The sequence below is a fragment of the Eleginops maclovinus genome, chromosome 13 (assembly GCF_036324505.1).
Source record: "Eleginops maclovinus isolate JMC-PN-2008 ecotype Puerto Natales chromosome 13, JC_Emac_rtc_rv5, whole genome shotgun sequence".
Classification (NCBI taxonomy): Eukaryota; Metazoa; Chordata; class Actinopteri; order Perciformes; family Eleginopidae; genus Eleginops; species Eleginops maclovinus.
In genome coordinates, this window is record NC_086361.1 from 10,904,107 (window position 1) to 10,931,517 (window position 27,411).

At 40.1% G+C, this 27,411-nt stretch overlaps 1 protein-coding gene across 2 annotated transcripts; it reads left to right on the forward strand.

The window, feature by feature from the left end:
- The first annotated feature begins 390 nt into the window (after nucleotides 1-390).
- celf3a (cugbp, Elav-like family member 3a) lies at nucleotides 391-26,620 on the forward strand. Of its 2 annotated transcripts, none has more exons than XM_063898989.1 (14): nucleotides 391-1,044; nucleotides 1,867-2,019; nucleotides 3,840-3,922; nucleotides 13,134-13,182; nucleotides 14,901-15,026; nucleotides 16,272-16,351; nucleotides 16,953-17,096; nucleotides 18,290-18,434; nucleotides 20,349-20,498; nucleotides 20,741-20,800; nucleotides 21,770-21,874; nucleotides 22,541-22,684; nucleotides 22,993-23,125; nucleotides 25,532-26,620. In XM_063898989.1, exons 2-13 carry the CDS (start codon nucleotides 1,875-1,877, stop codon nucleotides 23,118-23,120), a joined length of 1,359 nt encoding a protein of 452 aa, XP_063755059.1. In that variant the 5' UTR covers nucleotides 391-1,044; nucleotides 1,867-1,874; the 3' UTR covers nucleotides 23,121-23,125; nucleotides 25,532-26,620. The 2 variants fall into 2 exon arrangements, with proteins under 2 accessions (XP_063755059.1, XP_063755057.1); XM_063898987.1 differs by having other exon boundaries at nucleotides 14,898-15,026; nucleotides 25,532-26,618.
- The last annotated feature ends 791 nt before the right edge of the window (nucleotides 26,621-27,411 follow it).

The window sequence follows — 27,411 nt, forward strand, 5'->3', positions numbered from 1 at the left end:
CTCCTTTTTTAAAGGTGATTTCTTGCCTTATATTTATATTACAGCCAAAGATAGACAAGAAAGGAGAAGGAGAAATAGGGAATGACATGAAGCAAAGGGTAAGTACATCTCCCAGGTACCATGTTAGCAAACAACAGGTTCCAATTGTAATAGCATAAGATATAATAATATAACATACATTTATTGATATCTATAGTCAACGTTAGGGTAGGCAGGGTAATGACAGAAATAAATAGATAAACATCTATAGTGAATTTGTATTTATTATGGTGTAGCTACAGTACATCATTTTTAATAATCTTGTATTTGAAGACATTTGTTTTGGATTAGGGGCACAAAAAAAGAAAAAAAAAGAAGCAGTGCACAGTTTTGAAGTCTGATAGAGATACACAAAGCCAGTAATTACACTTATCTTATAACGTATACACGCAAATAAGAATTACATGGCAGCCATGACTGTGTTACATGTCTTCTCATTACCTCCGGCTGACACAGGGCTGGTAATTTTGCGACGGTCTCTGGCGGCAGACATCACGGCTCGTTCAGCCCGGGGGGAGGAGGGATTGAGCTGAGATGGACAGGGAGGGAGACACCGGCTTACGACGTCAAATAAGTACACACACACATACACACACTCACACAGGGAGCGGGAGAGGAGAGGACAGCCGACCGGACTGCCAATTCCCCACGGTCTACTGAAGGGAGCCTAAATTCATCATTCACAACACTCTTCATTCACCAAAGACAGACATTTGTTTATTTTTGTATCAGATTTATTTGGAAGGGGGAAAAAACCGGAGCATCTTTCAGGGAAAAAACAACAAGCAGATCTGGAAAAAGACGCTCATGCCGAATAAAGGACCGTCGCTGGATGTTACTTGTGTTGTTATAGGGGGGGTACAGGCCTAACTTGTTACAGGATTTAAAGACGCTCGTACAGACAAATGAACTGAATTATTGAGATTCAATAACTAAACAACAGCGGGGGGACGAAGAAAGACATCCACGGATCACGCCGAGTCTTTGCCACGATAAGCACCACAGGTATGATTTTTATTTCTTGAAACTCTGTTGTGATTCGTTTTGAGTGAAATGTGTAAAATCATGTTCGGGTCATTGTTGTTGTAACCCGTGTCTCGACAAAGAGAGCGCAGGTCTCCAGCTGTGATGACAGACACTGTCATGTTTCTCTAGGGGCTTCAATATGAGGCGGCCTAGACAGAATATCAGCACTGTGCACTATTATTTACTACGATACCACATGTATTTATAATCATGGCTATGTCAGGCCAGCATAGCTATACAGCTATCAATCATGATTATTGCATCCCTAATGTCTATCTACTTCCAAGAATATGGAAGTTATGAGATTCTAATCTCATTTTCTGTAGCTTTCATTTTGTATGTTATGCAAAAAAGTAGCAGTTTCTTCAGCTGTTCAAATAAAATGTGTAATTGCAATAAATCACTATATTCCTATAGAAGTTGTACTTACAGCTCGTACAATTTAAATATTAGTCAACATACAGACTGTAGTGCCTTTATGATATATATACTATAGAAGTAAGATTTTTACCAATTAATATCTTATTATCTTACACTATATTGTAATGTTCATTATGATAATAATGTTAAAACTCACAAAATGTCTTAGCACATTAGGACTACTATGTCTCACAGGGTGTAGAAACTGTTATTTCAGCCCACCCCCCTCCCTATTTCCACTGAATGCTCCCATCTGCACCTCCATCCCCGGCCTCCTGTTTGCACCTCCTGTGCAGTGTGAATTTAAGCCCGCAGGCCCCTGTCTGCTCCTCCTGACCGCCTCCTCTGCTGTGTGTGTGTGTGTGTTGTATTCCTCCCCAGACTTCTCAATGAAGGAGCCTGACGCAATCAAGCTCTTCATCGGGCAAATCCCCCGAAACCTGGAGGAGAAAGACCTGAAGCCCATCTTCGAGCAGTTTGGAAAGATCTATGAGTTGACGGTGATAAAGGACAAATACACAGGGATGCACAAAGGTGAGGGATAAAGTGCCAATTACTCCCAATTGACAACATTTTCCGGGGGATTATATTGCTAATTTAGTTTTAATCATAGTGAGAAGGCATGTTTTTGAAATAGTACTCTCATATGTCCTCAGGTTTTTATTCTCAGTAAATATCAGAGGTTAAAGCTATTCACTTAGACATTGTCCCCCCTGGAGCCTTTTTAATGACCCCCTCTGAGGCCAAAACCTGATGTTAAGCACCATTGATCGATATAAAAAAGCTTAATTGGTTAGAAGTTTGATACATCATGTTTCGCTGACTGACTTAAATATTTTAGACATAACGTTTCTTAAATGTTTTATCTTTTAGACATGGACTGACTCAAGTATTGATCAGCCTGGACTTCTTTTTAATGAGGCAATGATTCAATGATTTTGAACTGCATTCGGAATAATTTCATTAACCTCAATGATAACCTTTTTATTTTGTCCTGGCATAATTATCCTATGTAAAATGGATATTTTTTAAAATATTTTGTGTTAATCAGTCTAATAAGGTGATTTCCAGAGTTTCCAAAGACAAAACAAGAGGTAAACTCTTTTATAAAGACCAAAAACACAATAAGAATAATATGTTATTATATGTTTACACACCCAAACCACGATTGTCAAGACCAGTTTGCAGTTCAGTGTCCTGAATAAACAGCTTTTACATTATTGGCCAAAACACCCTTCAAAATATAAACAAACAGGAACTAACTCTGTAACAACATTTGAAATGTGTAAACATTGTTGAGCATGGTGTAAAAGACACAGGAGATAATGGCGAGGTTTCCGTTCACGCCTACCTCTGGATGCTACAATTAAAAACGTCAGGAAATAAAAAGAAGCTATTTTAGATTGTTAAATTAAAAATGTTGCGCAGCGCTCTCCATCTTCTTTCTTTAAAATTATGAAAGCAAGTTGTGTGAGATCAATCTTAAAGTATTTTGTCGGTGCATAATAAGCCTCACATGGTGATATCAGTCTATTTGATTGAGAGAGTGTAATCCACTAGTGCTACTGCGTGTCACATGGTGAACAAGTAGAGCCTCAACACACTCAAAATCCTGCTTGACAGATGGGCTGAAGCTGGTCAAAGTGATCCACGCTGAACAATGATCCTTACTGTCATTTCTAATGCAAATGTGAGTGCAGAAAACAAAGGCTTTTATAAATCCACATAAACCATCAGCCATTTGGGAGACGTATAGGCCAGGTGCTATCAGCCTTCTTACACCTATAACACCTATTCTGCATTCATTTACATATTCATGATTTGTGGGAGCCCTAAAGGTTAATGAAGGCCTTTCTCTATTATGTGGTACTGCATACATTTGGCCTCACCAGCGTGATATTAAATAACCATTAGGACTGCTCGTGTCTGAATAGTCTCCAGGTATTATTATTTAATAATCCCATAGATCTCCAGTGCTATTGGGGGAGCTCCTTTACAAAATGTTTGTTGTTTTTATTTAAATTTAGTCTCCGTTTCATGCATCTTTAAATACATCTTTAATAATGATGGCCTCATTTAAGGAAGGAGGATTTTTTTCAGAAAACACATGTTGACCCAGAACTGTATTAAAGATAAATCCAAAGCACATATATCAACTGGCAGATTAATAATAGGACAATAAACTGCAGCAGCATGTTTGTGCCTGCAGGCATTCAGGGCGAATGGCCAATTAAGATTTAACTTACAATAACATTGCACTGCCTAATCTAGATATATATATAGCATATGAAACTGACATTAAAAATACATGGATTATACTCTCTGATCTTCTTACACTTTGTCTTTGTTTCCAGGATGTGCCTTCCTGACATATTGTGCACGTGAGTCCGCCCTCAAAGCCCAGAATGCATTGCACGAGCAGAAGACACTACCCGGGGTGAGTGTGTCTTTTTGAGATCCTCAAATGTGTTTCAATACATTAATATTTCTATACACATAGGGAAGCAGAACAACTGGCATGCTAGGCTATCTGAACCCACCACACAGACACAGGCGGACACACAGTGACACGAGAAAATTAACCGAGTTTGACATGCAAGCCTGACTTCCCCCTTTAGCTGATATGCTCCAATAAAGGTCAGAGGCTGCTCTCTCTCTTATGTTTCATATGTGATGCATCCAGACATATCCATCCAGTTGAGGCATGAGTCATCTCGCAACATGTCACGGGTCGAAAGAGACAGCTATGAGGCTCGCTGCTGAAGTGACTTTGCCAGCTCTTATTCTCTCTGATGTTTCTCTTCCTTTCTGTGTCTCCGTCTTTCTCCCCCCCTTCCTCCCCCTCCTCCACTGACTTCTTTCCATCCATCTCTCCCTCTGAATTCTAATCAAAGTTAAACCTAGCTTTATTAGCATAGCCAGGCAGCAGGTGTGCTGCCAAATGACATTTCCAGAGCTAAATATGACATGACAGCCACGTCTCTATAATAACCGACTATATGAGAGACAAGACGACAAGGCAAGGAATTACTGAGACAGAGTGTGCTCCCAGACTCGCTGCTGCTTCCTCTTTTACTAACAAGGCTTCACCCCTGTTTCCTTTTGGTTATTTTTGTTGAAATTATTCACTTCTTCATTTTTTCCATGCCCCAATTACAGATCATGACCATTGCTTCTGAGGAAAGAAGCAGGTGAACAGTGTAGGACTGCATTTTAAGATTATTTTTAGTGCAGATTCATTCATTCTTTTTTGTGATTTGGGCAAATTGCTTGTTTTTGACCTAAGAACAGTCCCAAAGATGTTTAATTTAATATCATAGTAGACAAAGAAAACCACCAAATATTCACATAGCTGGAAATAGCAACCAGTAAAAGAAAATTAAGATTTGAGTATTTTTAAAGCAAAATGCCATTGTGAGCTGCTTTTTTTATTTCACACGTGATAGTTAACTTATTAAATTTGAGTTTGCCGAACAAAAAAATGATAGCCAAATAACACAACGAATTGATCAAACTCTAAAGTAAGAATAAAGCACCAACCCTCATAATTTGAGATCCCTGATACAAAAAAGAATCCGATTTTTTCCGTGATGAGTAAAGGATTAATCAGGAACGAAATTGAATATTGACTTATTGATTATCTTAGCAGAACATTGTTGTAATAGCAGGCAGGGGGTTATTGGGGGACACTGAGTCAGTTTGAAGGAGCAGGCTGGTATTGGGGTGGCAACAGAAGAAATCCTATTGTTAGCGTGACAGTAGCGTGACCTTCTTGACCTCTTGCAGGGGATCAGCAAGGGCAAATGTCTTGCGGCTAAAGCCCTGTCCATCCTGTGTTTCCTCCCCTGCAGCTCTCCTCCTCACAACCTCTTACCTCTAAGCCGTGTGGAACAAGCTAAACCCTCCTGTGCTCTCTCAATCCTTCCCTGCCCTCCCCCCTCCATTGCCAAAAGAGGGAGAGAAGAAAAAGACAAAAAACATATTATTAGCTCCATACACGCCCACACGCACAAGAACGACTCGCTACCAGCTGTGGTGTAATTGTCATCTAATTGCACCTGCACTGGCAAAGAATAATTAACTTTGGCATCTCATGGTCAGAGTGATACAAAAGAAATAACATGAAAGCAATTATTGGACTGAGGGGAGAACGCTGGATTAAAAAGCACACCTGAATAAAAGAAAAACTGAAAGATGTCATTAACACTCGGCACATTTCTCCTCTCTGGAAAGTAAGAGTCTTTCTCTAGGCTTTTTTTCTTTTTAATCCTTGCTGTTTTTACTGATTTTCTTTCTCTTGGATAACAATGGGAAAGAAGAAAGAAAAAGAAAGAAGTCAGGCAGGGCGAGCAGATGGTTGTTTCGGAGTGGCACCTGGCCTTGTGTTTAATTTCAGGTGAGAGAGTCCGTCCCTAAGTGGGAGGGGGAGGAAGAGTGTCAAAAGCACATTCAGCCGAAAGCAAAGAAAGAAAGTGAGAGAATAGTGGAGTTGGAGAAGGGGAGAGAAAGAAAATGAGCGGCAATAAAACAAATTCACTCAGAGGGGAAGGGCGAACATGGAGGACGAAGGTACTCGCGTTGAATCCTACTTGGACATCTTGTACTCTTGTCCCCTCTGTTTGTATCGCCTTATCTCTGCGTCAGCTGTCGTGAAGCTCATAGAGACAATAACATCCCATCATACCAGATTAAAAATAAGCCATTTTACACAGAAACCTGTACCACAAAGCGTATATATAAAAAAAAAACGCAAATCAATACTTAAATCATTCAGTTTATGCCATTATTGGCCTTAAAGATGAATCAGTAATAAGTGTCCAAGTTAAAAAACAGTGACATTTACTAGTTTTAGTTTGTTAGAAGTTAAAGTGTTCTAGTTTTTAGCTAACATATTTAGTTTTTGTACTGATAACAATTTTAGGGTGACAAAATCATCAATTGTGATAACAATCATTTGGTTGGACAAAAAGTATGAATTATTATTACTTATTTGATTTCTTAAAGATAAAAAAACGATACTGCACTGTCTGTCTAAATATTCAGCGAGCAGCATGCTAATCTAGCTTAAGATAAAGACTGTTAATAATTAACATACTGATTTCTAAACATACTTATCATTTTAGAACATCTTGTTTGTCTAAGAGCCAGGCTAGCTGTTCCCCCCGTTTCCAGTCTTTGTGTTTAGCTAAGCTAACAGGCAGCAGCATTATATTTAGCGTACAAACATGGGAGAGGTATCCATCTTCCCATCTAACTCTGGGCAAGAAAGCAAATTAGCATATTTTCAAACATTCTCCTTTGATCCAATAGGGGGGAAATAGTCAGTTGCATCCCTGAAGCTCATATCTGCTTCAGTAGATACACAATATTTTGCCCTTCATCAACACCACTTGAATTAATATTTGCAACAATACCTCCCTGTTACATTTTAAATGCAATAAGTATTTAATAGTGTGACTGTGCCCAAGTGAGAAAGTAGCTGTTTGGTGTATATTTGCATGTTCAGCGGGGGAAGGGAGGGCAGGTGTTCGCACTAACACGGTTTAATGAAGAGTGCGTGTGCTTTTGTGCGCGGATGTGTGTAAATGTCTGTTTGCTTTTGTGTGCATTTGTTTCCATGGAGAGTACACATCCGAAAAGATATGGATGGATGGAAGTTGTTGGGTTTATTATAGGCTGCTCTCAGGTTTCTTCATTCATTATCTGCCCTGTGTGTGTGTGTGTGTGTGTGTGTGTGTGTGTGTGTGTGTGTGTGTGTGTGTGTGTGTGTGTGTGTGTGTGTGTGTGTGTGTGTGTGTGTGTGTGTGTGTGTGTGTGTGTGTGTGTGTGAGAAAGAGAGAGAGAGTAAAACCTGAGCTGCGAGGCCTTCTGTGTTTAAGCTGCTCGTACGAGAGGAAAGAGCCCTCTTTGAGTGGAACATCTGACTAAGCCTGACATTTACTCAGCCATAAGGACTCAGACGGAGCAGACAGAGGGGTTTTATCAATAGTCGGAAATAAATGCATATGCTAAATATAGCCTGGGCTTTTTACGCAGGATATGAGATGGGAAGTTGTAGTGCCAGAACGCTGTGTCCTTAATGTGAGCAAACGTTCTCTGGCATGAACAGTTGCATTGTGATGTCTCTTATACACCCGTAATCGTTTATTTATTCTTTCATTTCAGATAAATGACATTTAATGTGTGACAGGGCAAACAACCACAAAGTAGACGCCGACATCTGGTTCACTGAGGTCCTTAAACATGCAGTGATGATGTGAACAGGAGCATGTTACTTCATGTATCTGACAACAAGCAGATAAAGCAATGCTTCCATATGTAGCTCCGTCCTGATGTCAGTGAGTTACGGGCGTGATGATGATGATAGCAATTAGTGTGCCTCGGAGCGAATGTGTTCACTTGATGAATCTATCCAGAGTTAAGTGTGCATTCATGCGTCCAATCATTTACATATGCATGCATATCAATGCACGGCGGGCCCGATGCAGGACAGGCGGTGCTGACTGACAACAAAAAAAGGGCCCGTCCTCTGTACGTCACTCTGGGGCGACTTTAATGATGAATGCAGATTGGATTTATAGAGGTGGTAAATGGGTGTGAATTAGAAAGAAATTGGATAAATGAAGGAGGGAGGCAAGGGTGGGGGGGACAATAAGAGAGGGTGGGGGGAAGGGAGGAAGAGATGAATGAAAGTTTGAGATAATGAACAGTGGGTGGCAGTAAGCGTGGAGGGGGTTGGAGGTGCATTGAGGCAGTGTGTTTATCAGCTTAAATACAGACATCTGTTACTGAGAAATGGTGTGTTTTGGGGGGGTTGGGGTGTGTGTGCATGCGTGGTAAGCAAACACACACAGAAGTGTCTGATGTCACAAAACTCATTAGGCACTTTGAACTCCATATACACCGGACTACGGCGGAGTTACAGTGTGTAAACTATGCCCAAATTAAGAAAGTAGGACATGGACCCTATCTGTACACACACACACACACACACACACACACACACACACACACACACACACACACACACACACACACACACACACACACACACACACAAATCTGTCCGCCGTGATTCAGTTCTTTTTCCCTTCTGCTCCACTGAGTCAAGTCAAACAACACTTGACATGAATATTTAACAGTCAGAAGAGACAAAACAATTGAGAGGCAACTTTGGTGTTTTTAGAAATGTACTCTTTGATATTCAGTCTCTCCACTTTGAAGGTTTTTTGTTGGCTGTCTGACGAAAAAAAGGCTGAATGTCAGCTTCCAGGGCTGTCAGCTTTGCCTTGATGCTGGACAGACTAGTGAAGCCTGTAGAAGGAGAGGAGACAGCGCCGGGGAGCAGCTTTGACACTGAAGACTGGATCATTGATTAAATATTATTGAACTGTACAAGCGTAGTGCTGTCAGTCTCTTTGTGTTTGATTGATTTAGTGGCTGGCTGTATTTAAGAGAAGGTAGACTTTCTCTCTGCTCGCCTTGCCTTCCCCTGTGTGTGTGCATCAGCGAGTGGACACATTAACAGACTCAGATTTTTATTTTTATTTTCCTCCCTGCCTCTGTCGCTTTGTTACAACTCTTTGTTATCCGTTTTTTTTCCCCCTTCTCTTTTTCTTTCGTGTTAATATACCAATTTCCACCTGTACCCGCTCCTTTCCCCTGGGTGAATTCACAAGTGCGTCCCAGTGTATAAGTGCATTTGCGCTGAGGAGGTGGATGGAGTAGCAAGGGAGAAAAAAAGCAGCAGAGACGGGAGAGGAGCAGAGCATGGAGGGGAGGGGTGGGGGAGGAGGGAGGTGGCAGGTTGATTACGGTCGCAGGTCTCGTTGCCTGGAGACGACGGGGACGAGGGATGCCAGGTTGCTAGGCGACCGGCACGATGCAATGACCAGCGCTGTGTGATGGAGCGGAGGGGAGGCAAAGACGGAAAATTGTCTTTGTGCCCCCCCTTCCCCGCTCCCTGCCTCCACCTCCAACTCCCCGCTGGAGATTTACCATTCAGCGTGGCGGCTTTTCAGCAAAATGGATCGAGATTGGAGAGAAAACAGGCGACAGAAAATGTGTCACTCTCACAAAGCATCCGCCTGCTTTAGACTTAACGACAGTGGCTGCGTTGAGCTGAAAGTCAAGAGATTATCATCTGCTCTGCTGGTCATAATAGAGAAAAACATCATCATCAATATGCTTTACTCACTCCAAATGTAAACAATCCTCTCTACCCAAAACTCATTGCTGTGCAAATGCATTTACACAGGAGCGAGCCACTCCCCGGTGCCTCTGGACATTATTGGGGGTCATTCCTAATGGCAAAGGGGTCGAGCTGTGATTTGATTGGATAATCTATGGATTTAATATCTCATAATCCTAGCAAAATCCCCTGCGGCATCACAGAGCGAAAAAAGATTAATGTGTGTAGATGTTGCTGTGAGCGACAGGAGCAGAAGTGTGTGTGTGTGTGTGTGTGTGTGTGTGTGTGTGTGTGTGTGTGTGTGTGTGTGTGTGTGTGTGTGTGTGTGTGTGTGTGTGTGTGTGTGTGTGTGTGTGTGTGTGTGTGTGTGTGTGTGTGTGTGTGTGTGTGTGTGTGTGTGTGTGTGTGTGTGTGTGTGTAATATAGATATATAATATCTTTGTGTTTAAATGGAGCACAAGGGGGAGAAGCAAATCAAAAAGCATAAACAGACAGGTAAAATTGGTTGTTGATCAGGCATGTTTTTGCCTGTGTTGTTGTGCACAGTGTGGGACCGTTTTTGTAAACAAGTCTAAGAGAGAAAGGGGAGGGTGGGGAGCAACAGGGGGAGGAGGGGAATGAGAGCAAATTACTGTAAAGTGTACGTTAGTGGTTTAGGCTTAAAGGCAGATATTTTTCTCCCTGTTTCTGCATCTGCTGTCGAGGCAGCGCCAACATGCAACAGGCTCGAGCGCACCCTCCGTCATCCTTTTCTTTTTTTTGTTCGGTGTCTTTCATTTTTCCTGTCCTCCTTGTCTCCCTGCCTCCCTCCCTCCCTCTCACATCTAATCCCTCTATCTCTCGACCTAGAAGCACCCTTTGTCCTCCTCATTTGTTTTTCGCCGGTCTCTTTCCGCACGTCATTCAGGACAACCTTGTTTACCTGATGTAGGGTTCTTCTGATCACCGGGGTTGTCATGACGATGGCCATGCGAGTATGGTCTCCGTCAGAGAAGTGGGGCCTGGTTGCCGTGCCGATCTGAAGTGGGTCAGCCTCGATGGCCTCCACTTCTCACTGTTTTCCCTCTTGTAGATTATAATTCCGATCTCCTGAGCCATCTGCTGCGCCTCTCCTTATCACTGTTTGTCTTCCTGCTCTGCAATATGGGCTACAGCATTTCTTACTGGCATCATTTAAACATGTTATCCATCAAAGACGTCACATTCAAGTACTGCTGCCAGGTCGTAGCATCATCCCTTAAGGCAGCTGAATGTGTGATTTTGAACAAAAGTGAGCAGCTAACAGTATGTGCTATGGGGATATAGTGGAGTAATGGCGCCCAAAGCAGAGAATGACTTTGTCACACATTGTCTCCATGACTCACGCTCCTAGTGTGTGTTGTGATCACACAGCATTACGTGGTGCTGGTAGGTTATGGTGTTAAATTAACATGTCACCACCACAGAAACAATTCAGGTCAAGTCAATGAAACTTGCTTTGATTCTCTTTGAAACCTTTGGCCCTCCCCACCCATTTAAAGAGACCGGAAGAGTGACAACATACAAATCATTGTAAAAGCTACAGTGCAGTAGTCGGTAGTTTGCCAGCACTTCAATTTAAACTATCAAACTTTAGCTATCTAAATTAAGATTTACTTAATGTTTAAGATTGCTAGTGTAAGCAGGGTAGCGAGGAAGCTAGTAATTACGTTAGATGCTCCAGTTGAAATTCAGTAGTTTTTTTTACACATTTTAGAAAGGAGTCATAGAAATATTATACTTTACTGTGTATGTTATAGAGCTTATTATAGAGAGTAAACTAAATCTATTGAATACTATGAATTGAGTGTTCCAATTTTTCGAATCAATGTTGCCAAGAGTTGCCTTGATTAAATAATGAACGCAGGTCTAATCTTATGACAGAAAAACTGTTTAATTTCTTACCTCAACATTTCTAAAATCCTGTCTATGACATACAAGTACAGAAACAGTTATGAAAAGTGAAAGTAAGAATATAATATATATATTTTTTCAGTGAATCCTAAAGGCAGTAAAAGAGTGAACTGAAATGTATTTTTATAATGGTATTTAAAAGTTCATAAACATGCGGGCCCTGTCAGAAACATGTAATAAACGAGGAGCGGGCGCCCACATTTCTCGACTGATTGGAGGAGGGTTTGAGACTTTGCTCCTCCTCCTCGTGCTTTATCATCCTCTTAATTGGTGCAATCAATTGGGGGCTCTCGGTGAAGGGACCTCTGCAGCAGGTGTTGGTGGTATTTCAGCCGGTGGTTTGGGACAATGGCGGTCACAGTGTTTGTGCATTCGGGTCCTGGCGGCAGAGCGCGACCGTGGCGAGGATCAATAGTGTCTCCTGGTGACCGATCACAGCGGATCAATCAGTGACACAGGATCAGTGACTGGCTGAAATGTCACCAGCTCCATAATTAAGACCTTCATTAAGCTAGAGTTAACAGAGTGTCATTCTGTTGCTCTCACCCCGACTCCTCACCGACATCATCCTCCCTCCTCCTCCTCCCATCCACACTCATCCCCCACCTCCATCCTTTACTCCATATGTTCCTTCCCTTCCCCTCAATCCCACCCATCTTTCTCTCTTTTACCCCCTCTTGTTCGTTCTTTTCTTTATTTCTCTCAATGACTCTTTTCTCCCTGTTCTATACATCATAAGACGAGGCACCAAAGCACTGATGTGTGCACAATTCCTGATAGAGGGAAGGATAATAATTATGGTGAAGTAACATAGAGAAAGAAATGGCATTTCAGCAGCTTGTCTTTTGATGAATTATGAAAAGGTCACCTAATCCCCCCCGCGTCGCGTGTGCCCCCTTTTGTTCTTTGTCATTCTTTCATTCTTTGTTTTTTTTCACATTTTATTCTTTCATTCCTAACCCCGATCTCTGTCTCTGTGAAGGCTCAGAGTCTGTCGCTATTCTGATGCTGCGTTCTCCTGTAATCCAGATTAGCCGGCGAGTGTTCTTAATCTTATCACTTCCCCAATCCTGCGTGGGTGTGTGCTTTTCCTGGTTCTGTGTGATAGGGGGAGAGGGAACGATAGACGGCAGGATTAGAGCAGATTCTGAGAGAGACTCTGAGAGAGAGACTGTGCGACGCTGTGAGTGTAACATCACACACTGGTGTCAACCGTCAGCTACTTGAGTAGAGTTGGTAAAAAATAGAAATTAATGAGGGATCGTAGGAGGCTGGAGCTCTGTTCAAATTCACTAACATGCATACATGCACGCATCTGTCACGTCATATTAAATAGCATTTCAACATGGGTTACATGGATGTCATCTTGCTGTTTACAAGACAGTAGTGGCCGCATCGTTATTTAGTAGGACGCTTTGGGTACACACATTCCATTGATTTATCCTTCCTGTTTTCTTGTGTCAATGATCACTACCCTTGTCTGGTATTTAAAACTGACGGAGCCACATGACCTCTGTCTTTACAGATGAACCGCCCAATCCAAGTGAAGCCTGCAGACAGCGAGAGCAGAGGGGGTAAGAAACACCTCGACCCTGTACACAACAAACACTGTCTATCTTAAGGACTTTCAAATCCACATTTTTGGCAAAAAGTAAACTTCATAGATTTCTAGATTTCTTAAAAAGACAAAATCCGATGTTGATCGAGGATTTAACAACAAGCAATCAATTGCATAGAGAATATGCTGCCTTTAATCATCCCGATACTGTGATTCAAAATCCACCTATAGATTGAATTTCCTGTTAAAATGAATATTTGGTTGGGGTCATACTACACCTATACATTACACACTGTGCACAATCTCAACGGCTTCAAAGTTGCAGGTTTAAATTGCAACAAGTGTGCGACACTGCTGCATCTGACTTCATAAAAGTCAATGAAGGTCCTTCTTCCCCAATCAATCAGTCCACTAATCACATTTCAACATTGGTGAGCACACTGTTATACATTTGAACAGTTTCTAAAGGCTTAAAGCTTCACATGTTTGTGCATTTCGCTCAGTTAAAACAACATAATAGCATACCATTGTCTAATGACAGATTTTGGTTTCAGCAAGCTATACCAATCAATTTGAAAACATGGGACACAGCAGGCACTCCATCACACAATAAAGTGCATGATGGCTGCCTCAGTTTCACGGTCCTGTATTGGTATCGGTATTGTCAATGCTGTCACACTGTCAAGGCTTAGCCTACTGGTATAATTGAATAGAACAGAGCCATTGTTAATGTTATTTGTAACACCTGAGCTTTTCCTACTGTGACCATTCCAAATGTGTACTGCAAGAAAGGCCTATTGAACACTTTTCAACATTTAGAGTGCTCATTTGTTTGTGGTTGACTATTTTGAGAAACATATTTTTCAGTTGTTTACTTTAATTTCACTTTTGTACGACAGTGAGCATGCAGCCCCTTGAATTTAGCTTGATAATCCATACAGTTAGCATAATGGTCGGTTTTATTTGTGTTGCTTTAGACTTACATGTTGGCAGCTTTTTACAAGAGACATTACTGATAAAGATGAATTTTTAAAATACAACTTGTAAATGTAAAGCTTCACGGCAGCCAGCTCTCAAATCCAGCACAATGACGCACCATGCCGGCTCATTTTACTAATCAAATTACATTTCCAACCAGAATCTCATGTAATAATGTAATAAAACAACGGACCACGACATGCTCGCTGTGACTGATTCTGTGCCTCAAGCTCTAGGTCGTTTACAGTTGATATTCATACCAAAACCAGAATGAAATGGTGAGAAAGGGCAATATTTAAAGAAAAATACAAGTTGTGACCTATAAAACCTTGCATTCTTTGCAGGATTGTCTGCATCTCTGCAACGTGCCTGTGATTTGTAGCAAATGTGCAAAAACGTGCAGAAAGGCTGGTCTGATCCTTCACAGACGGAGCAGCTTCTCTGACAACACAGAGGGTGACAAACATTTGAGTCACAGCCAGATGCTGTTTGCTATCTGTGATGTTCATGTTACTGCACTCTGGTGGCGCTGAGAAGCATAGCAGGCTTATCCTTCCTGCTTTGTAGCTGTTATCAAACTGCTGACCTTTATTATTCATGTACGGTGACATGGCACCTCTCCTTTTCTAACTGCCTGCCTCACCTCTACCACAACACATCTGGTTTTACTCCTCCCTTCTGTAACCACACTCACATTATCCGCACATTTTCCTGTTTTTCTCCTTCCAATCCCGGCGATCTCCTTCCCCTTAGAAGACAGGAAGCTGTTTGTGGGCATGCTGGGAAAACAGCAGACGGACACCGATGTGAAGAAGATGTTTGAGCCGTTTGGCAGCATAGAGGAGTGCACGGTGCTCCGCGGGCCAGACGGCACCAGCAAAGGTAACCTCCTGGCTCCTTTGTGGACATGCAGAAACACAAAACACAAACAAAGTTTCTAAAGAATCTTAAAAAGCCTCAATTGTTATTCAAATGTTTAAAAAAAATTATTTAATCATACTTTCAAGATCTTGAAAAAATAAATAATTAGGAACTAGTATTTTATCAATTCTTTCTTCTGACATTGCAATTTAAAGTCTTAATATTATTGGCAAAACATTGTTTTTATATAATTCAATGAATGCCTCATGCAGATCAGGATAGCAGAATCAACATCGCTCATGATTTGGATGTTCTGCTCTAGTGTACACCAAAAAAACTCAAGTTTTATAACACTGCCAAATTTGTTACTGTTACTCTGGTCTTAAATTTAATTAAGAATGGCATTAAATGACTCTTTATTTTAACTTGTTTAATCTTTAAAATACCTGTAGCCTACAATATAAAAACAAACAATAAACAACTTAAAACACAAATAATAGGAAAAATGAAGCATACACGATAACATGCTAACATCTAGAAAATTATATTTATAGTTTATGTGAAATGAATCAGAATGTCTCCACATTATAAAAAATGTAAACTTTTACTAAAATCGTATTTGTGTTGATAAAGCTTTATCCTCCTCTGTTTTCAAACACTTCATTATATTGACTCTGTGTTTGTATAGTATCCAGCCCTGAGAACTAAGCCTTCAGCACTTTCCCTATCCTGTGAATGCAGATTAATAATGTCACTAACAACAATGCTAATGATACTTGCCATTTAAATCAAAGTCCAGCGACAGTTCAAACACAGATGCTATATTTTTCTGCGTTTGTTGCTTGAGGCATGACTAATGGTGCAATAGGTTTTATGGGTCATGGCTAATGATCCGTTTGGTGGTTTACGGACTGTGATTGATGAAGCAATGAATGTTTTGTGGACCATGTTTAATGATGCCACAGTAACTGATGAAGCGCTGGATGTAAGACGGCTCCTAATGTATTTTTAAAGGGAAGTCGTTTCTGTCAAGTGTGTGTGTGTGTGTGTGTGTGTGTGTGTGTGTGTGTGTGTGTGTGTGTGTGTGTGTGTGTGTGTGTGTGTGTGTGTGTGTGTGTGTGTGTGTGTGTGTGTGTGTGTGTGTGTGTGTGTGTGTGTGTGTGTGTGTGTGTGTGTGTGTGAGAGAGTCAGTCAGTCAGTCAGTCAGTCAGTCACTGACCGTCTGTCTGTGTGAGGCCATGTTTAATGGTGTGTCATTTCATGTAGGGTGTGCATTTGTAAAGTACCAGAGCAACGCAGAGGCCCAGGCCGCCATCAACACACTGCATGGGAGTCGTACTTTACCAGTGAGTCCCCCTCCTACACACACACACACACACACACACACACACACACACACACACAGAAACAAGTGGTCACACCCATACTCAAAAACAGTAAACACTTTTAGATGCTCCAAATCCAGTCATACGGCCACTCAACGTGATGACTCAGCTTATAGTCACCACTGCTCTTTCTGTCCCCCTCCTACAAACACGCAACAGCAGACAAATGTTTTTTGAAATAAGGTCATCTTTTTTCTGCTGTGGGTAATTTTCAGTGTGGTTTATAAATACAGTCTATAGTTTTGGTGGAGGTTGCATAATATAGACTGCTGCGATAATGAGTCGACTCATCGAAACATAAAAAAATCACAAGAAAATGAATCTGAAACTACTTTGAAAGATTATGCTGTACTCAACATCTCAATTATGGCATTTTTTTATGATGTTCTTTTTTTTCACACTATTACATACCGTATGCAATTCAGAATTGATAATAAAGAGAAAAATTACCGGCAACAAATGGTCAACTTAAACCAGGGATGTTGTCACTAAATGAATTTGGATCCTGAATCCACCAGGACATCGAAAGTTTTGTTGAAAACTGTCTTTTTTCCTCCCGCAGGGTGCGTCTTCCAGCCTGGTGGTGAAGTTTGCTGATTCAGAGAAGGAGCGAGGGCTCCGGCGAATGCAGCAGGTGGCCTCTCAGCTGGGAGTCATCAGCCCCATGACCCTGCACCTCGGGGCCTACAATGCCTACACACAGGCCGTGAGTAAAATCCCCTCCTACACTCACACACAGACACACACAAACACACTATAGACACAATTCTTATGAAAACTCAAACTCAAATTTTTTTTTAACCTAACTATGTTGCTAACAGGTAAACATCATTTTAGAAATGATCCAAAATGAAATACAGAGTATATAAGGTTATGTTTCTGTGTTTCAAAATCTACTAAATGTTTGGCTAAAGCAAACCTTACTCAGCATGTACCATGAGATTGTAATAAAATAGTTTAAATGTCATTAAAGATGATGTTTAATGGGAAAAATTCAAAAAATGAAGGGTAAAGCCACGGTACTTCTCTCGTCATTAATGGACCGTTTACAGAAAATGGTTTTAGATTTGGCTCATTTACGGCTGTTTATTCTGTGATACTTAAATAGGCATGACAATATCTTTAATAGATGTGTTAATTTACAGTAGTGATATAGTTTGACTTCAGTAAAATGTGAAACTAAAACATAAAACTGATTTCTCAAAAAATGTGCAGGTACACTTAAAACAGGCAGGATTTAATATGATAATTTCCCCCTTACAGCCCAGACACAGAGCACAGTACATAATGTTAAAACCAATTATGAACAGATTCGTCCACAATAGCTGATTATGAAGGTCATTAAACAGGTCTGCAAAAACAGAGCGAGGACAGTTTGTCCGTGCATGTGAAGTTGCAGCGAGCAGAGACGTGTCAAATATATTGACTACAGCTTCAGCCATTGCTATTATATAAAACATGCTTAATGTTTATGATTAGTCATTATGGAAAGAAGATATATATTGGACATTGCAATAATTCATTTTCTGCAATATAATTTGTCATATAAATTCAGGAATTCTCCCTTCTCTAAAGAAATCAATTGCTAAATCTGGGACGTTTAGCCTATTTAGAATTTGTTTGCATGTTTACCAAATTTAGAAAACTTTATCGTGGGAGAAATTCAGTTTTGGGAGAGTTGCTCCATTTTAGAATTACTTAAATGAAAAGGTAAAAACAAAACTGAATAAGAAGATAAAATAATGTACATTTCTTATAGAAACATTCAAACTTAATGTCAAAGCCTCCTGGTGTAGTTTCTCTACTTTGCTAGCCCGATGTTACATCCAGGAAACTCTTAAACAAAGACAGATTCCTCTAAACATACTGTAAAATCTAACCCCCCCCCCCCCCCTCCAGTTGATGCAGCAGCAGGCCCTGGTGGCGCAGTCGGCCTACCTTTCTCCTGTTGCCACGGTGGCGGCGGTTCAGATGCAGCAGCTCGCCGCCCTCAACCCCAACAGCATCATTGCCACGCCGATCGCATCCATCACCCCCTCCTCAGGTAATGAGAGGCAGAGACGTCTGGCCCCGGCCGGCCCTGTGATTAGATTTCCTCTTGAAATATGAGGACAGATACAAAAGGAGAGGTGGACCTAAAAGGACAAAATAACAAACATCTATTTCATAGTTTTCTTCTTTTTCAATCTGTCAAGATGTTATCTTTTACATTTAAGGCAGAGAAGACATTAAATGGAGAGTAAGTCAGGCTACTTCCATCCTGCAAGCATTAGTGCTCAATAGTTATGAACCTTTTTCATTGTTCCTAAATGTGGTGGATGTCAGGTCCTTAACTGACCCGCATTAAATAATATCCCAACATGAATATGCTCAGCAACGTTTCTCCTTCTAGATCAACAGGCTTTATAAAGTGATGATGTCACAGATTTTTCAATCACTTTCATGAATCAGAAATTCAAAATAGAAATATTCAAAGTTGTCCTTGTTGTAGTTCAAGGTGTCATGTTCACAGTTCTACAGATGCCTCTTTATATGGTGGTCTATGAGAAAAACACCTTTTGTGCTGCAAAGAGATTTTTTCTCCAATATCACATAGTAAGAAAATAGGCTGAGTAGCTGTGGTAATTATACTTCCATTAATCCAATATGACTATTCAGAATGAGGTCACATTGCAAAAATCAGACCTGTATAGGATATAGTATGAAAGTGACCCAAGTGCCATTTTTGCCTGCAGTGTGAACATAGCTTTAGTACCTGAGTCCTGCAAGACCTTTGTCTATGTTGAGTTTGAAAAACAACCCCCGCATATTTATTTAGAATAATATAAGACTGACTTAAACAGCAACTTTAAACTAATTACACTGTAAACAGCAAAGTCCAGACATTAATGTCCCCCTTATGATGAAATGTAATAACTTTGGTGATCCCTAAGCTAATTAATCTAGTGCCATCACTAGCTCAAAACTTTAATTTGTCCAATACTTTGATTCATGACCAAATACCAGCAAATAGAATCAGCCTTAGCAGTAATTTGTGTTTAGTGCTAATCAGCACATGTGAGCATGTTCAACTCATAATGGTGACTGTGTTGAGTTGTAGCCACTCATTTTGTGTGTCTTTTTACATTGCTGCCACCTGTAGATCAGGGGAATATCTTGAAACAGTTGACAGGAGTATTGCCTTTCCTTGCGTGCATCATTAAAATATAAATTCTCCATAGCACTGCTATATCTCACTCACTCCACAGGGTCCCTGTAAAATCAGCAGATTAGCATTGTCATTGTGAGTATTTAGTATGCTGATGATAGCATGTAGCTCAAATCACCGCTGTGCCAAAGGGCAGCATGCATGACACAACTGCTCGCCTGGCGGTGAACTCTTTTTGGAGCACATTTTGGTTATATATATGTTAACATTCTATGTATAATTACATATATTTCATGTTATTTTTTTAAATCAAAATCTGAAATTCTGGGCTTTTCTTGGGTTGCAGGCACCGCTTCAACCTCCCTTAGATTACTTTCTAAAAATGGCTCAACGCCAGGATGCCTATGTGTTTATGATTATATTATTTCATCTCGTTCAACATTAATTGAAAGAAAGCCTAAGATTGCTGTTTGGTATACCCTTAGACTAATATTAAGACATTTATTAGTTTATCACCAAAACTACTATATCTCTAAACTGCAATTTTTTACCAAATCCCACGCAGGCTTTTTTATTTGATATCCTTTAATTTCTTCACTGCCTTTATTCAAAGGCCCCCTGGGAAGTGCCGCCTCACACTTCCAGACTAAAAGATTAAATCACCCAAAATGGAAATCAAGTAGTTTCATGTTGATTGGGAAGTTTAATAATTCACTCGTCCTTATCTCCTCTAGGTTAAGCTTTAAATTCTGCTTTCATGCCGTAGATTGAGTTTGTTAGGATAAAAAGAAATGCCTGACATGTCTGCAGGTACCAGCACTCCACCCTCCATGGCCGGCACACCGGTTCCTTCTATGCCTCCACCCCTCACCGTGAACAGCTACGCCTCTTTGCCAGCTCCACCCAACGGCCAATCAGCAACTGAAGCCCTGTACACCAACGGGGTTCATGCATACCAAGGTAGAGCCAACACATCCTTCACAGCAGATAGTAAAGAACAACATGAACTCTTCCTCCACAGGCTTACTGTTGTGATGTGCATCCACGAGGATCTAATCAAGGGGAAATTTAATTTAAGCACTCAATGTTATTTGGAACTCTAAATGTTAATTGGAGCATGCTGATGTGCCCCACATTTGCATTCAGGATTGTTTTGTTGTGTGTGTAAAGCAGCTGGTGACGATGTGTTTACTCTGCCACAGCTCAGAGTCCGGTGCTGGACCCTCTGCAGCAAGCTTATACCGGCATGCAGCACTACACAGGTGAGCCTCACTGTCACTTTGTTTAAGATGTGTCCCAGATTACGCCATATGGAATGACACAAATTGCCATTTATTTCTCAAAATGTATTGCTATATACTTTTCGTCCTGCTACCACAAAAAAGCTGCACATACTGCATCAAGCATCATGTTTGTAGGAGAAACAAGAAAATATATATTTTTAAATCTCACGAATATATGACCACTCCACCTTTTTAGTTTTAGTACTTAGACATTACCTTCACATTATTTTAACAGTATATTTTCATCTACACAACAGACATGCTGGAGACTTGAAGTGTGAAGATAACATGAGAAAACACTGGTTTGCTGTGGGGTCAGAGTTGAAAGCAATATTGGGTTTTGAATTACATACATTATTGGTGTTATAGCTAGGCAATCTGATAAGAGACAAGGTTAACTGTGGACTGATGATTTTGTTGGGGTATTTGAATAAGAAATACTGACAAGAATACTCAGTGAGAATTCAACTAACTGAATTTTTAGGTAAATGGTACAAATTGTCTGCTTGTAAAACCCTTTAAAGATACACCAAGAGAGCCATTAATTAAAGACAGGGACATTTTGAGTTGTATTGATATTTTGTGTACATAATTGGCACAGTGTATGTGTTTACCTAATGAAAAACAACCTTCCAGTCCATGTAACCAGAATGCAAAACATTGTTATGTAACATAATGGTATGCAGCTACAGAGCCTTTGCACTCTCGACTCAACAACACTGCATGTGTAAAGTAGAAATGTACATCCACAGTAAAAACATGCACATATATTACACAGTTTAAACTCGCAGCTCTATGGAATGAGTCACAATCAACAAAATAAATGCAAAGCATCTCCTGGTTTTAGCAGACCTGTAGGTCTGATGTTGTTTTGAGGAAACTGATTAGTTTGCAGTCTCTCTCCTACCTTGCCACTGCTCTCTGCTCACCTGTTCCTCCTCCCGTCAGCCGCCTACCCAGCTGCCTACAGCCTGGTAGGACAGCCGTTCCCCCACCAGCCCACCCTGGTGGCTCAGCAGCAGCCACAGCCGCAGCAGCTGCAGCAGCGAGAAGGTAAACTCAGATAATCGTGTCTTAGAGAGGAACAGTCATGTGGTTTTGAATGTTTCAGCCCATTTACCACAAACCACACACACTTACTTTACACAACAGATACCACAATTAAAACACTGCTGCTGTAATACTAGATATCAGCAAGGAAACATATAAATTCATTTAGCAAAACGTTGTACCATAACTGCTTTGTTTTAAATGTGAATATGATTATGCTTACTGTATATTGTTGTGTCATGCTCATTTCCATCATATGATACGAAGGGATTGTGTTAAAAACACAAAGGATCAATATTATTATCAAACTAAAATAAATAATTAAGTAAATTAATGAAAATTTACCAAGATGAGAAATAATACATACAGTATGTTGTACTAAATAAAAGAGACATAAACAATTTAAATCCAAAAATACAAACATAAATCAGATAAAGGAGGAGTTTCACTGCTTTTGAAATGTGATGTAATGTCCTTCTCTGCTCTACTATTCTGCATTTTGTGTGTTAGTCTTCTTTTTCTTAGTGACCTGTCCAGGAAAGCATCTCTTGTCTTAGAAAGCACTTCCCAGTTTAAACGAATTGCTGCACATCATGTTACTGGCAGTAACTCCACACTGACCGTCTAACCTTGTCATCTCTGTGTCGTTGTGTCTCTATTTGTGTCCAGGTCCGGAGGGCTGCAACATCTTCATCTACCACCTGCCGCAGGAGTTCACTGACTCTGAGATCCTGCAGATGTTCCTGCCCTTCGGAAACGTCATCTCTGCAAAGGTCTTTGTTGACCGTGCCACCAACCAGAGTAAATGCTTTGGTGAGTGTGATGGCTGTTGTGGATTTCAGAGACCAGTTTTCACCATACATGTCGTTATAGCTTTATTTACTTTTTTCCCCATTTAATTTAAAGAAATAGAATAGAAGCACTTTGTAGTCATCCATTATCTACACAAACCGATCAAGAATCTGGAAAGAAAGAAGGCAACCAATTAGAACAATACCATTCGAGTTCTGAACATTTTACCTAGCAAACATTTTTTAAACTGTGATATTTTTACTTTGTTTGTTAAATGATGCTGCTATTGATACATGTTTGATTCTTTCATTCTGCCTCTTCCTCTCCAGGTTTTGTGAGTTTTGATAACCCCTCCAGTGCCCAGACTGCTATCCAGGCCATGAACGGCTTCCAGATCGGCATGAAGAGACTGAAGGTGCAGCTGAAGAGGCCCAAGGATGCCAACAGGCCTTACTGAAGGAGGTGAGTTATTGTCTATTGACATACTTGAGGCGATGGGGCGGGATTGACAGACAGCTGAAATGTGTGTGGAAGTTAAAGAGACAGAGTGGATGTAATTGGGGGGCTCAGCTCTTAAACGGCTGTCTTTCATGTGGAACTGAAGAAGTCAATAACCCTACAGTAGATTAACTTTAATGAGGCGGCAGCTCTCATCAGTCTGAAATACATTGTGTTAAAGAGGTTGCTTCTTTTGTTGCTCAGCATGTAGAGGGACACTTTGATTGAGGAGCAGATTTTTTCCTTGGGTTCAGATGTTTTGCCTAACCAGTGTTCTGTCGCAGGGTTAAATGCCAACTACTGTTCGTCATTAATTTTTTGTTTTTTACTTTTCATTTATTGTTTTTGTGCTGTGCCATATGCCATTTTTCCTGAACAAAACCATCACACCACTCTCAAGACTGTCCCGTCCATACATATATCGTGGAGACGTGCGTCGCTATGGCTACGGTTGCCTAGCAACCGCTAAAACCTCCCCCCCTCTTCCTTCTCACTGCGTTGTAAGTTAATTGGCCTGTGTTGGTTGCTGTGGCGATATTGCCTGTGATGGTTGCCATTAGCAATTTTTATTTTGGGCCGTTGCCTTGATTCACCATGCTCAAACTGCATGGCGGGTTACTGTGGCGACCATGAACTGTGTTTGGTGCGTTGTGAGTTTCCTCTTATTATTTTGTCCTGGTTTTTTTCCTTGCAAACACTGATCAATAACTATCACTTTACCTCAGCATCTGTAAGCAACTGATGATCATGACAAGCGTTTTTTTTTCTTCCCTCAATGCCTCAATGCTAAGAGCTAAATCAACCTGCTGTCCATCAAATATGGATACATACTATTTATTCCCTTTTTTGTTTTCGATTAGTTTACTTTTTGTCTGTCATGATTATCATTCTTACACATTCCCTCTGTTTAGTTGGTTGGTGTGGTAGTTTTCGGTGAGTGCGGGGTTTTTGTTTGGTTGTAACTCAATTCCAAGTGACTTTGTGCCTGAACTTTGTTTGGTTTCGTGAGACTGGAACTGTACTGATCGTGCCCCTGTAAATGGTTTACCACGTGGTATTTGTGCGTGTATGTTAAGCAACAAGAAGGTGCGTGCATTTATATTTGTGTGAGTATTTTGTATTGACTAGATGTGGAAAAATATTCATGTGTAATTGACTGTGTGGGTGTGTGTGTGTGTGTGTGCAGTGTGTGTGTGTTGTACCAGCTGAGACACTAACCCTACTTTAGAAGGTTTTGGGTAAAGCTGTTTGGTTCCTGTGACACGTGCTGCTGGCTGAGGAACTGCATTCCTCTGTAGGAATTCTGGGTTTCCAAAAACATTAACATATTAATAAACATTATAAGGACTAACATACATAACAGAAATAAGGCCTCATGGTTTTCAAATATACATTAAAATGTTCATTTAGAACACAAAATGTTGTTAATCACAGGGTATCTGCAGGTCGTTTACCATGTTTGAAAAAGTAGTAAAATAATTCAACAAAACTGAAGGCCTAAAGAATAAATGTTTTCTAATAGATTATCTCTATATTTCTTCTTCTAGGAAATAACATTTGTAAACTAACTCATCATCTCTTTTTGGTACCACATTAAACAAAAACAGAGTAACAACAAATCAATACATTTCATTTCAAAATAAAACATTCCCCCCTTATAAATATGGACGTTTCATTTAAGCTATAAGCATTAGTATTTGTTATGGCTGCATTATGTGCCTGATGGGAATAGCCTAGGTTTCCTATTTTTGTTCATGTACTCTAACATTGAGTTTCTTTGGAAATGGCATTATCTTGAATCAGAAATAAAATAGTAAATAAGGCAAGTTTGAACAAAGTCTGAGGGTTTGTAATAAATGCTAGTTAAAACTTTTTAAATGTAGTCAATAATAAATTAATTCATCTGCAGATGCCCTGTTCATATAACATAAAAAGTGCTGGATGGTTGGATTTAATTAACCGAGAAATGACAGTTTAGTGATTGACATGATTCTGAATGTCATTAGAATAAAACGTTTTTTTCTAATTCCAACAGTTTTCCCCCAAAAATGGAGGGTCATCCCCACCAGAATTCCTACTGTGCATGTTCTGAATTCATTTGCCTGCCAAAAGAGATGACAAACTTCTTTCTAAGAACGTGCATACACTTGCAGCAGTTTGACTGTCACTATTAGAGTTGCATGGACAATAGTTGATTACTGAGACTTCCCTGAGGCATCAGTGCAAGCAGTGTGTATTGCAGACATCACTCCACTTCCAAAGTCCTAAATGTGTGTGTGGGTGTTTGATGATGATTTGTGAGATTTCTGTTTCTAATTCTCTTCTTTTTCTCCTTCTTCTTTTCTCTCTTCTCTTCCTCTTTACCTGCAGGTAAAACCTAAGAGTTCAATCAAGAAAACCACTTGGGATGTCCCAGCCTTTTTTGGTTGTTTGACCAACCGTATAGCACAGGAGCAACACTTCACGAAAGCAGTATCACGTGTATGCGCTTACAAATACAACAGCAGTAATATCGGCGACAGAATAAGTCTACAGAATCCGCATCCTCAATATCAGAAGTGCTCCAGATTTCCTATCATTCCACAGCTGGATCCATTTATTTTATGTACATACTCTATTGTTGGCAACAAGATCTACATGTTAAGAAAAAGCATATCATGATGTTATTCTTCTGAACAGGGTTCTACTGTATAGTGTGAGTTGTGGTCCATGGCGTTAACAGAAGGCCAGTCTGCAGTTGGAGGCAAAAGAAAATACTATTCTGTATGATTACCATTGGTAATATTGTTATGTAGAGTTAGTTTTATTATTTATACGTAAATTAAAAAAAACAGGGGGTTATTACACTGGAAGAGATTTGGATTTCCTTTCACTGTATATACATTGGTTTGGAGTTTAAAGACTTCACAAGTTAAGATTCTCTGCTGCCACTACTTTTCAAATTATCAAAGCGGAAGGAATGGCTGGGAATTTTTCTATCTTGATTTTTTACGTTTAATTTATTTGGTAATCAATTTGATGAGGTTGGATGGGTGGAGATGTGAAAATTTCTTTTTTAACTTAAGAAGAAGATAAAAAAAAGAGGATTCCTGTGGTCTTCAAGACAATGAACACACTTATTATAGAGTTTTTAATTACATAAATGTACCTATGGAAGTAAAAAAAAACAACATAATGTTTCTTTATTTATTCTCTACAATCGCTGTTTTAAAACATATGTCTTTAAAAGAAAATAAAGTACAATTTAGAAGAAAAAAAACATGTGACCCGGTTAACTGTCTGCTTTTTGACGTGATATTTACCAAAAGGTTCCTTCTTTTCTCGGTGTGATGATTCAAAAATGGCTCTTATTTTGTTTATTTTGCTTGAACAGACGACAGACTGGACTACGGTTGTATCAGTGTTAGATCAGTAATGAGATATCCAGGGGAGTGTGCTGCTCTCTATAGGCCTGAAGAAGAATTGAGATAGTTAAAAAAAAACACACATCTGGCCCCCAGTGTTGAACCGAATTTAGCTAAGACTTAAAAGGAAGGGGAAACAAATACATATACTCTATAGTGTTTTATTGTTGCTGCATTTGAGTTCATTCCTTCAAGTAATCTGTAAATGCAAGCCTACAGGTAATGTCCATTATAATTGCACAGTCATGTTAGGTCATTGATAATCCCACGTCAGCCATGATTTATTGATGACATGCATAAATATCTAGGTCAGGTAAGAAGAGGATGGAAAGGCTGAGTTGTGTGTAACCACAGCTGGGGTATGCAGTGAGGACGTCTGCCACAGCATTTTGGGTTTGGTCAGATGAGTCCAAACACGCCCTCGGCCTCCTCCTGCATGCCTTGGGTGTATGAGCTGTGATTAGTGACACTAACAGAGAGCAGAATGAGGGATACCATCTGTTGTGTTTACGCTGTAGCTCCAATCTGAGGAGAAAACCTCCTGCAAAAGACTTTAACTTGAGGATCCTATAATTTATAAAGGGACATATTAGTGAAGTACATAATCTGACAGTTCTTGGAAAGCATTTAATGTGTGGGGAAAACAATCTTTGGATATCACCACACACAACAAAGTACAAGTTTTCACTGAACAATGGTTGAAAATTGCCACCTAGGTATTTTTATTTAATGATGTACGATATGCAGAGTCCATCACATGGAAATCGACCTTTAAGACATCATAAATTTGTTGATGAAAAAAAGAAAGACAAATATGAAGAGCAGGCTCAATAAAGTTTTAAAAGC

Excerpts from the sequence above, each read along its gene's own strand:
- celf3a (XM_063898987.1), top strand. The coding sequence starts at position 1,875 with ATGAAGGAGCCTGACGCAATCAAGCTCTTCATCGGGCAAATCCCCCGA. Across the intron at positions 15,027-16,271 it reads GCCAGACGGCACCAGCAAAG|GGTGTGCATTTGTAAAGTAC; the intron begins GTAACCTCCTGG and ends CATTTCATGTAG. Across the intron at positions 21,875-22,540 it reads GCAGCTGCAGCAGCGAGAAG|GTCCGGAGGGCTGCAACATC; the intron begins GTAAACTCAGAT and ends ATTTGTGTCCAG.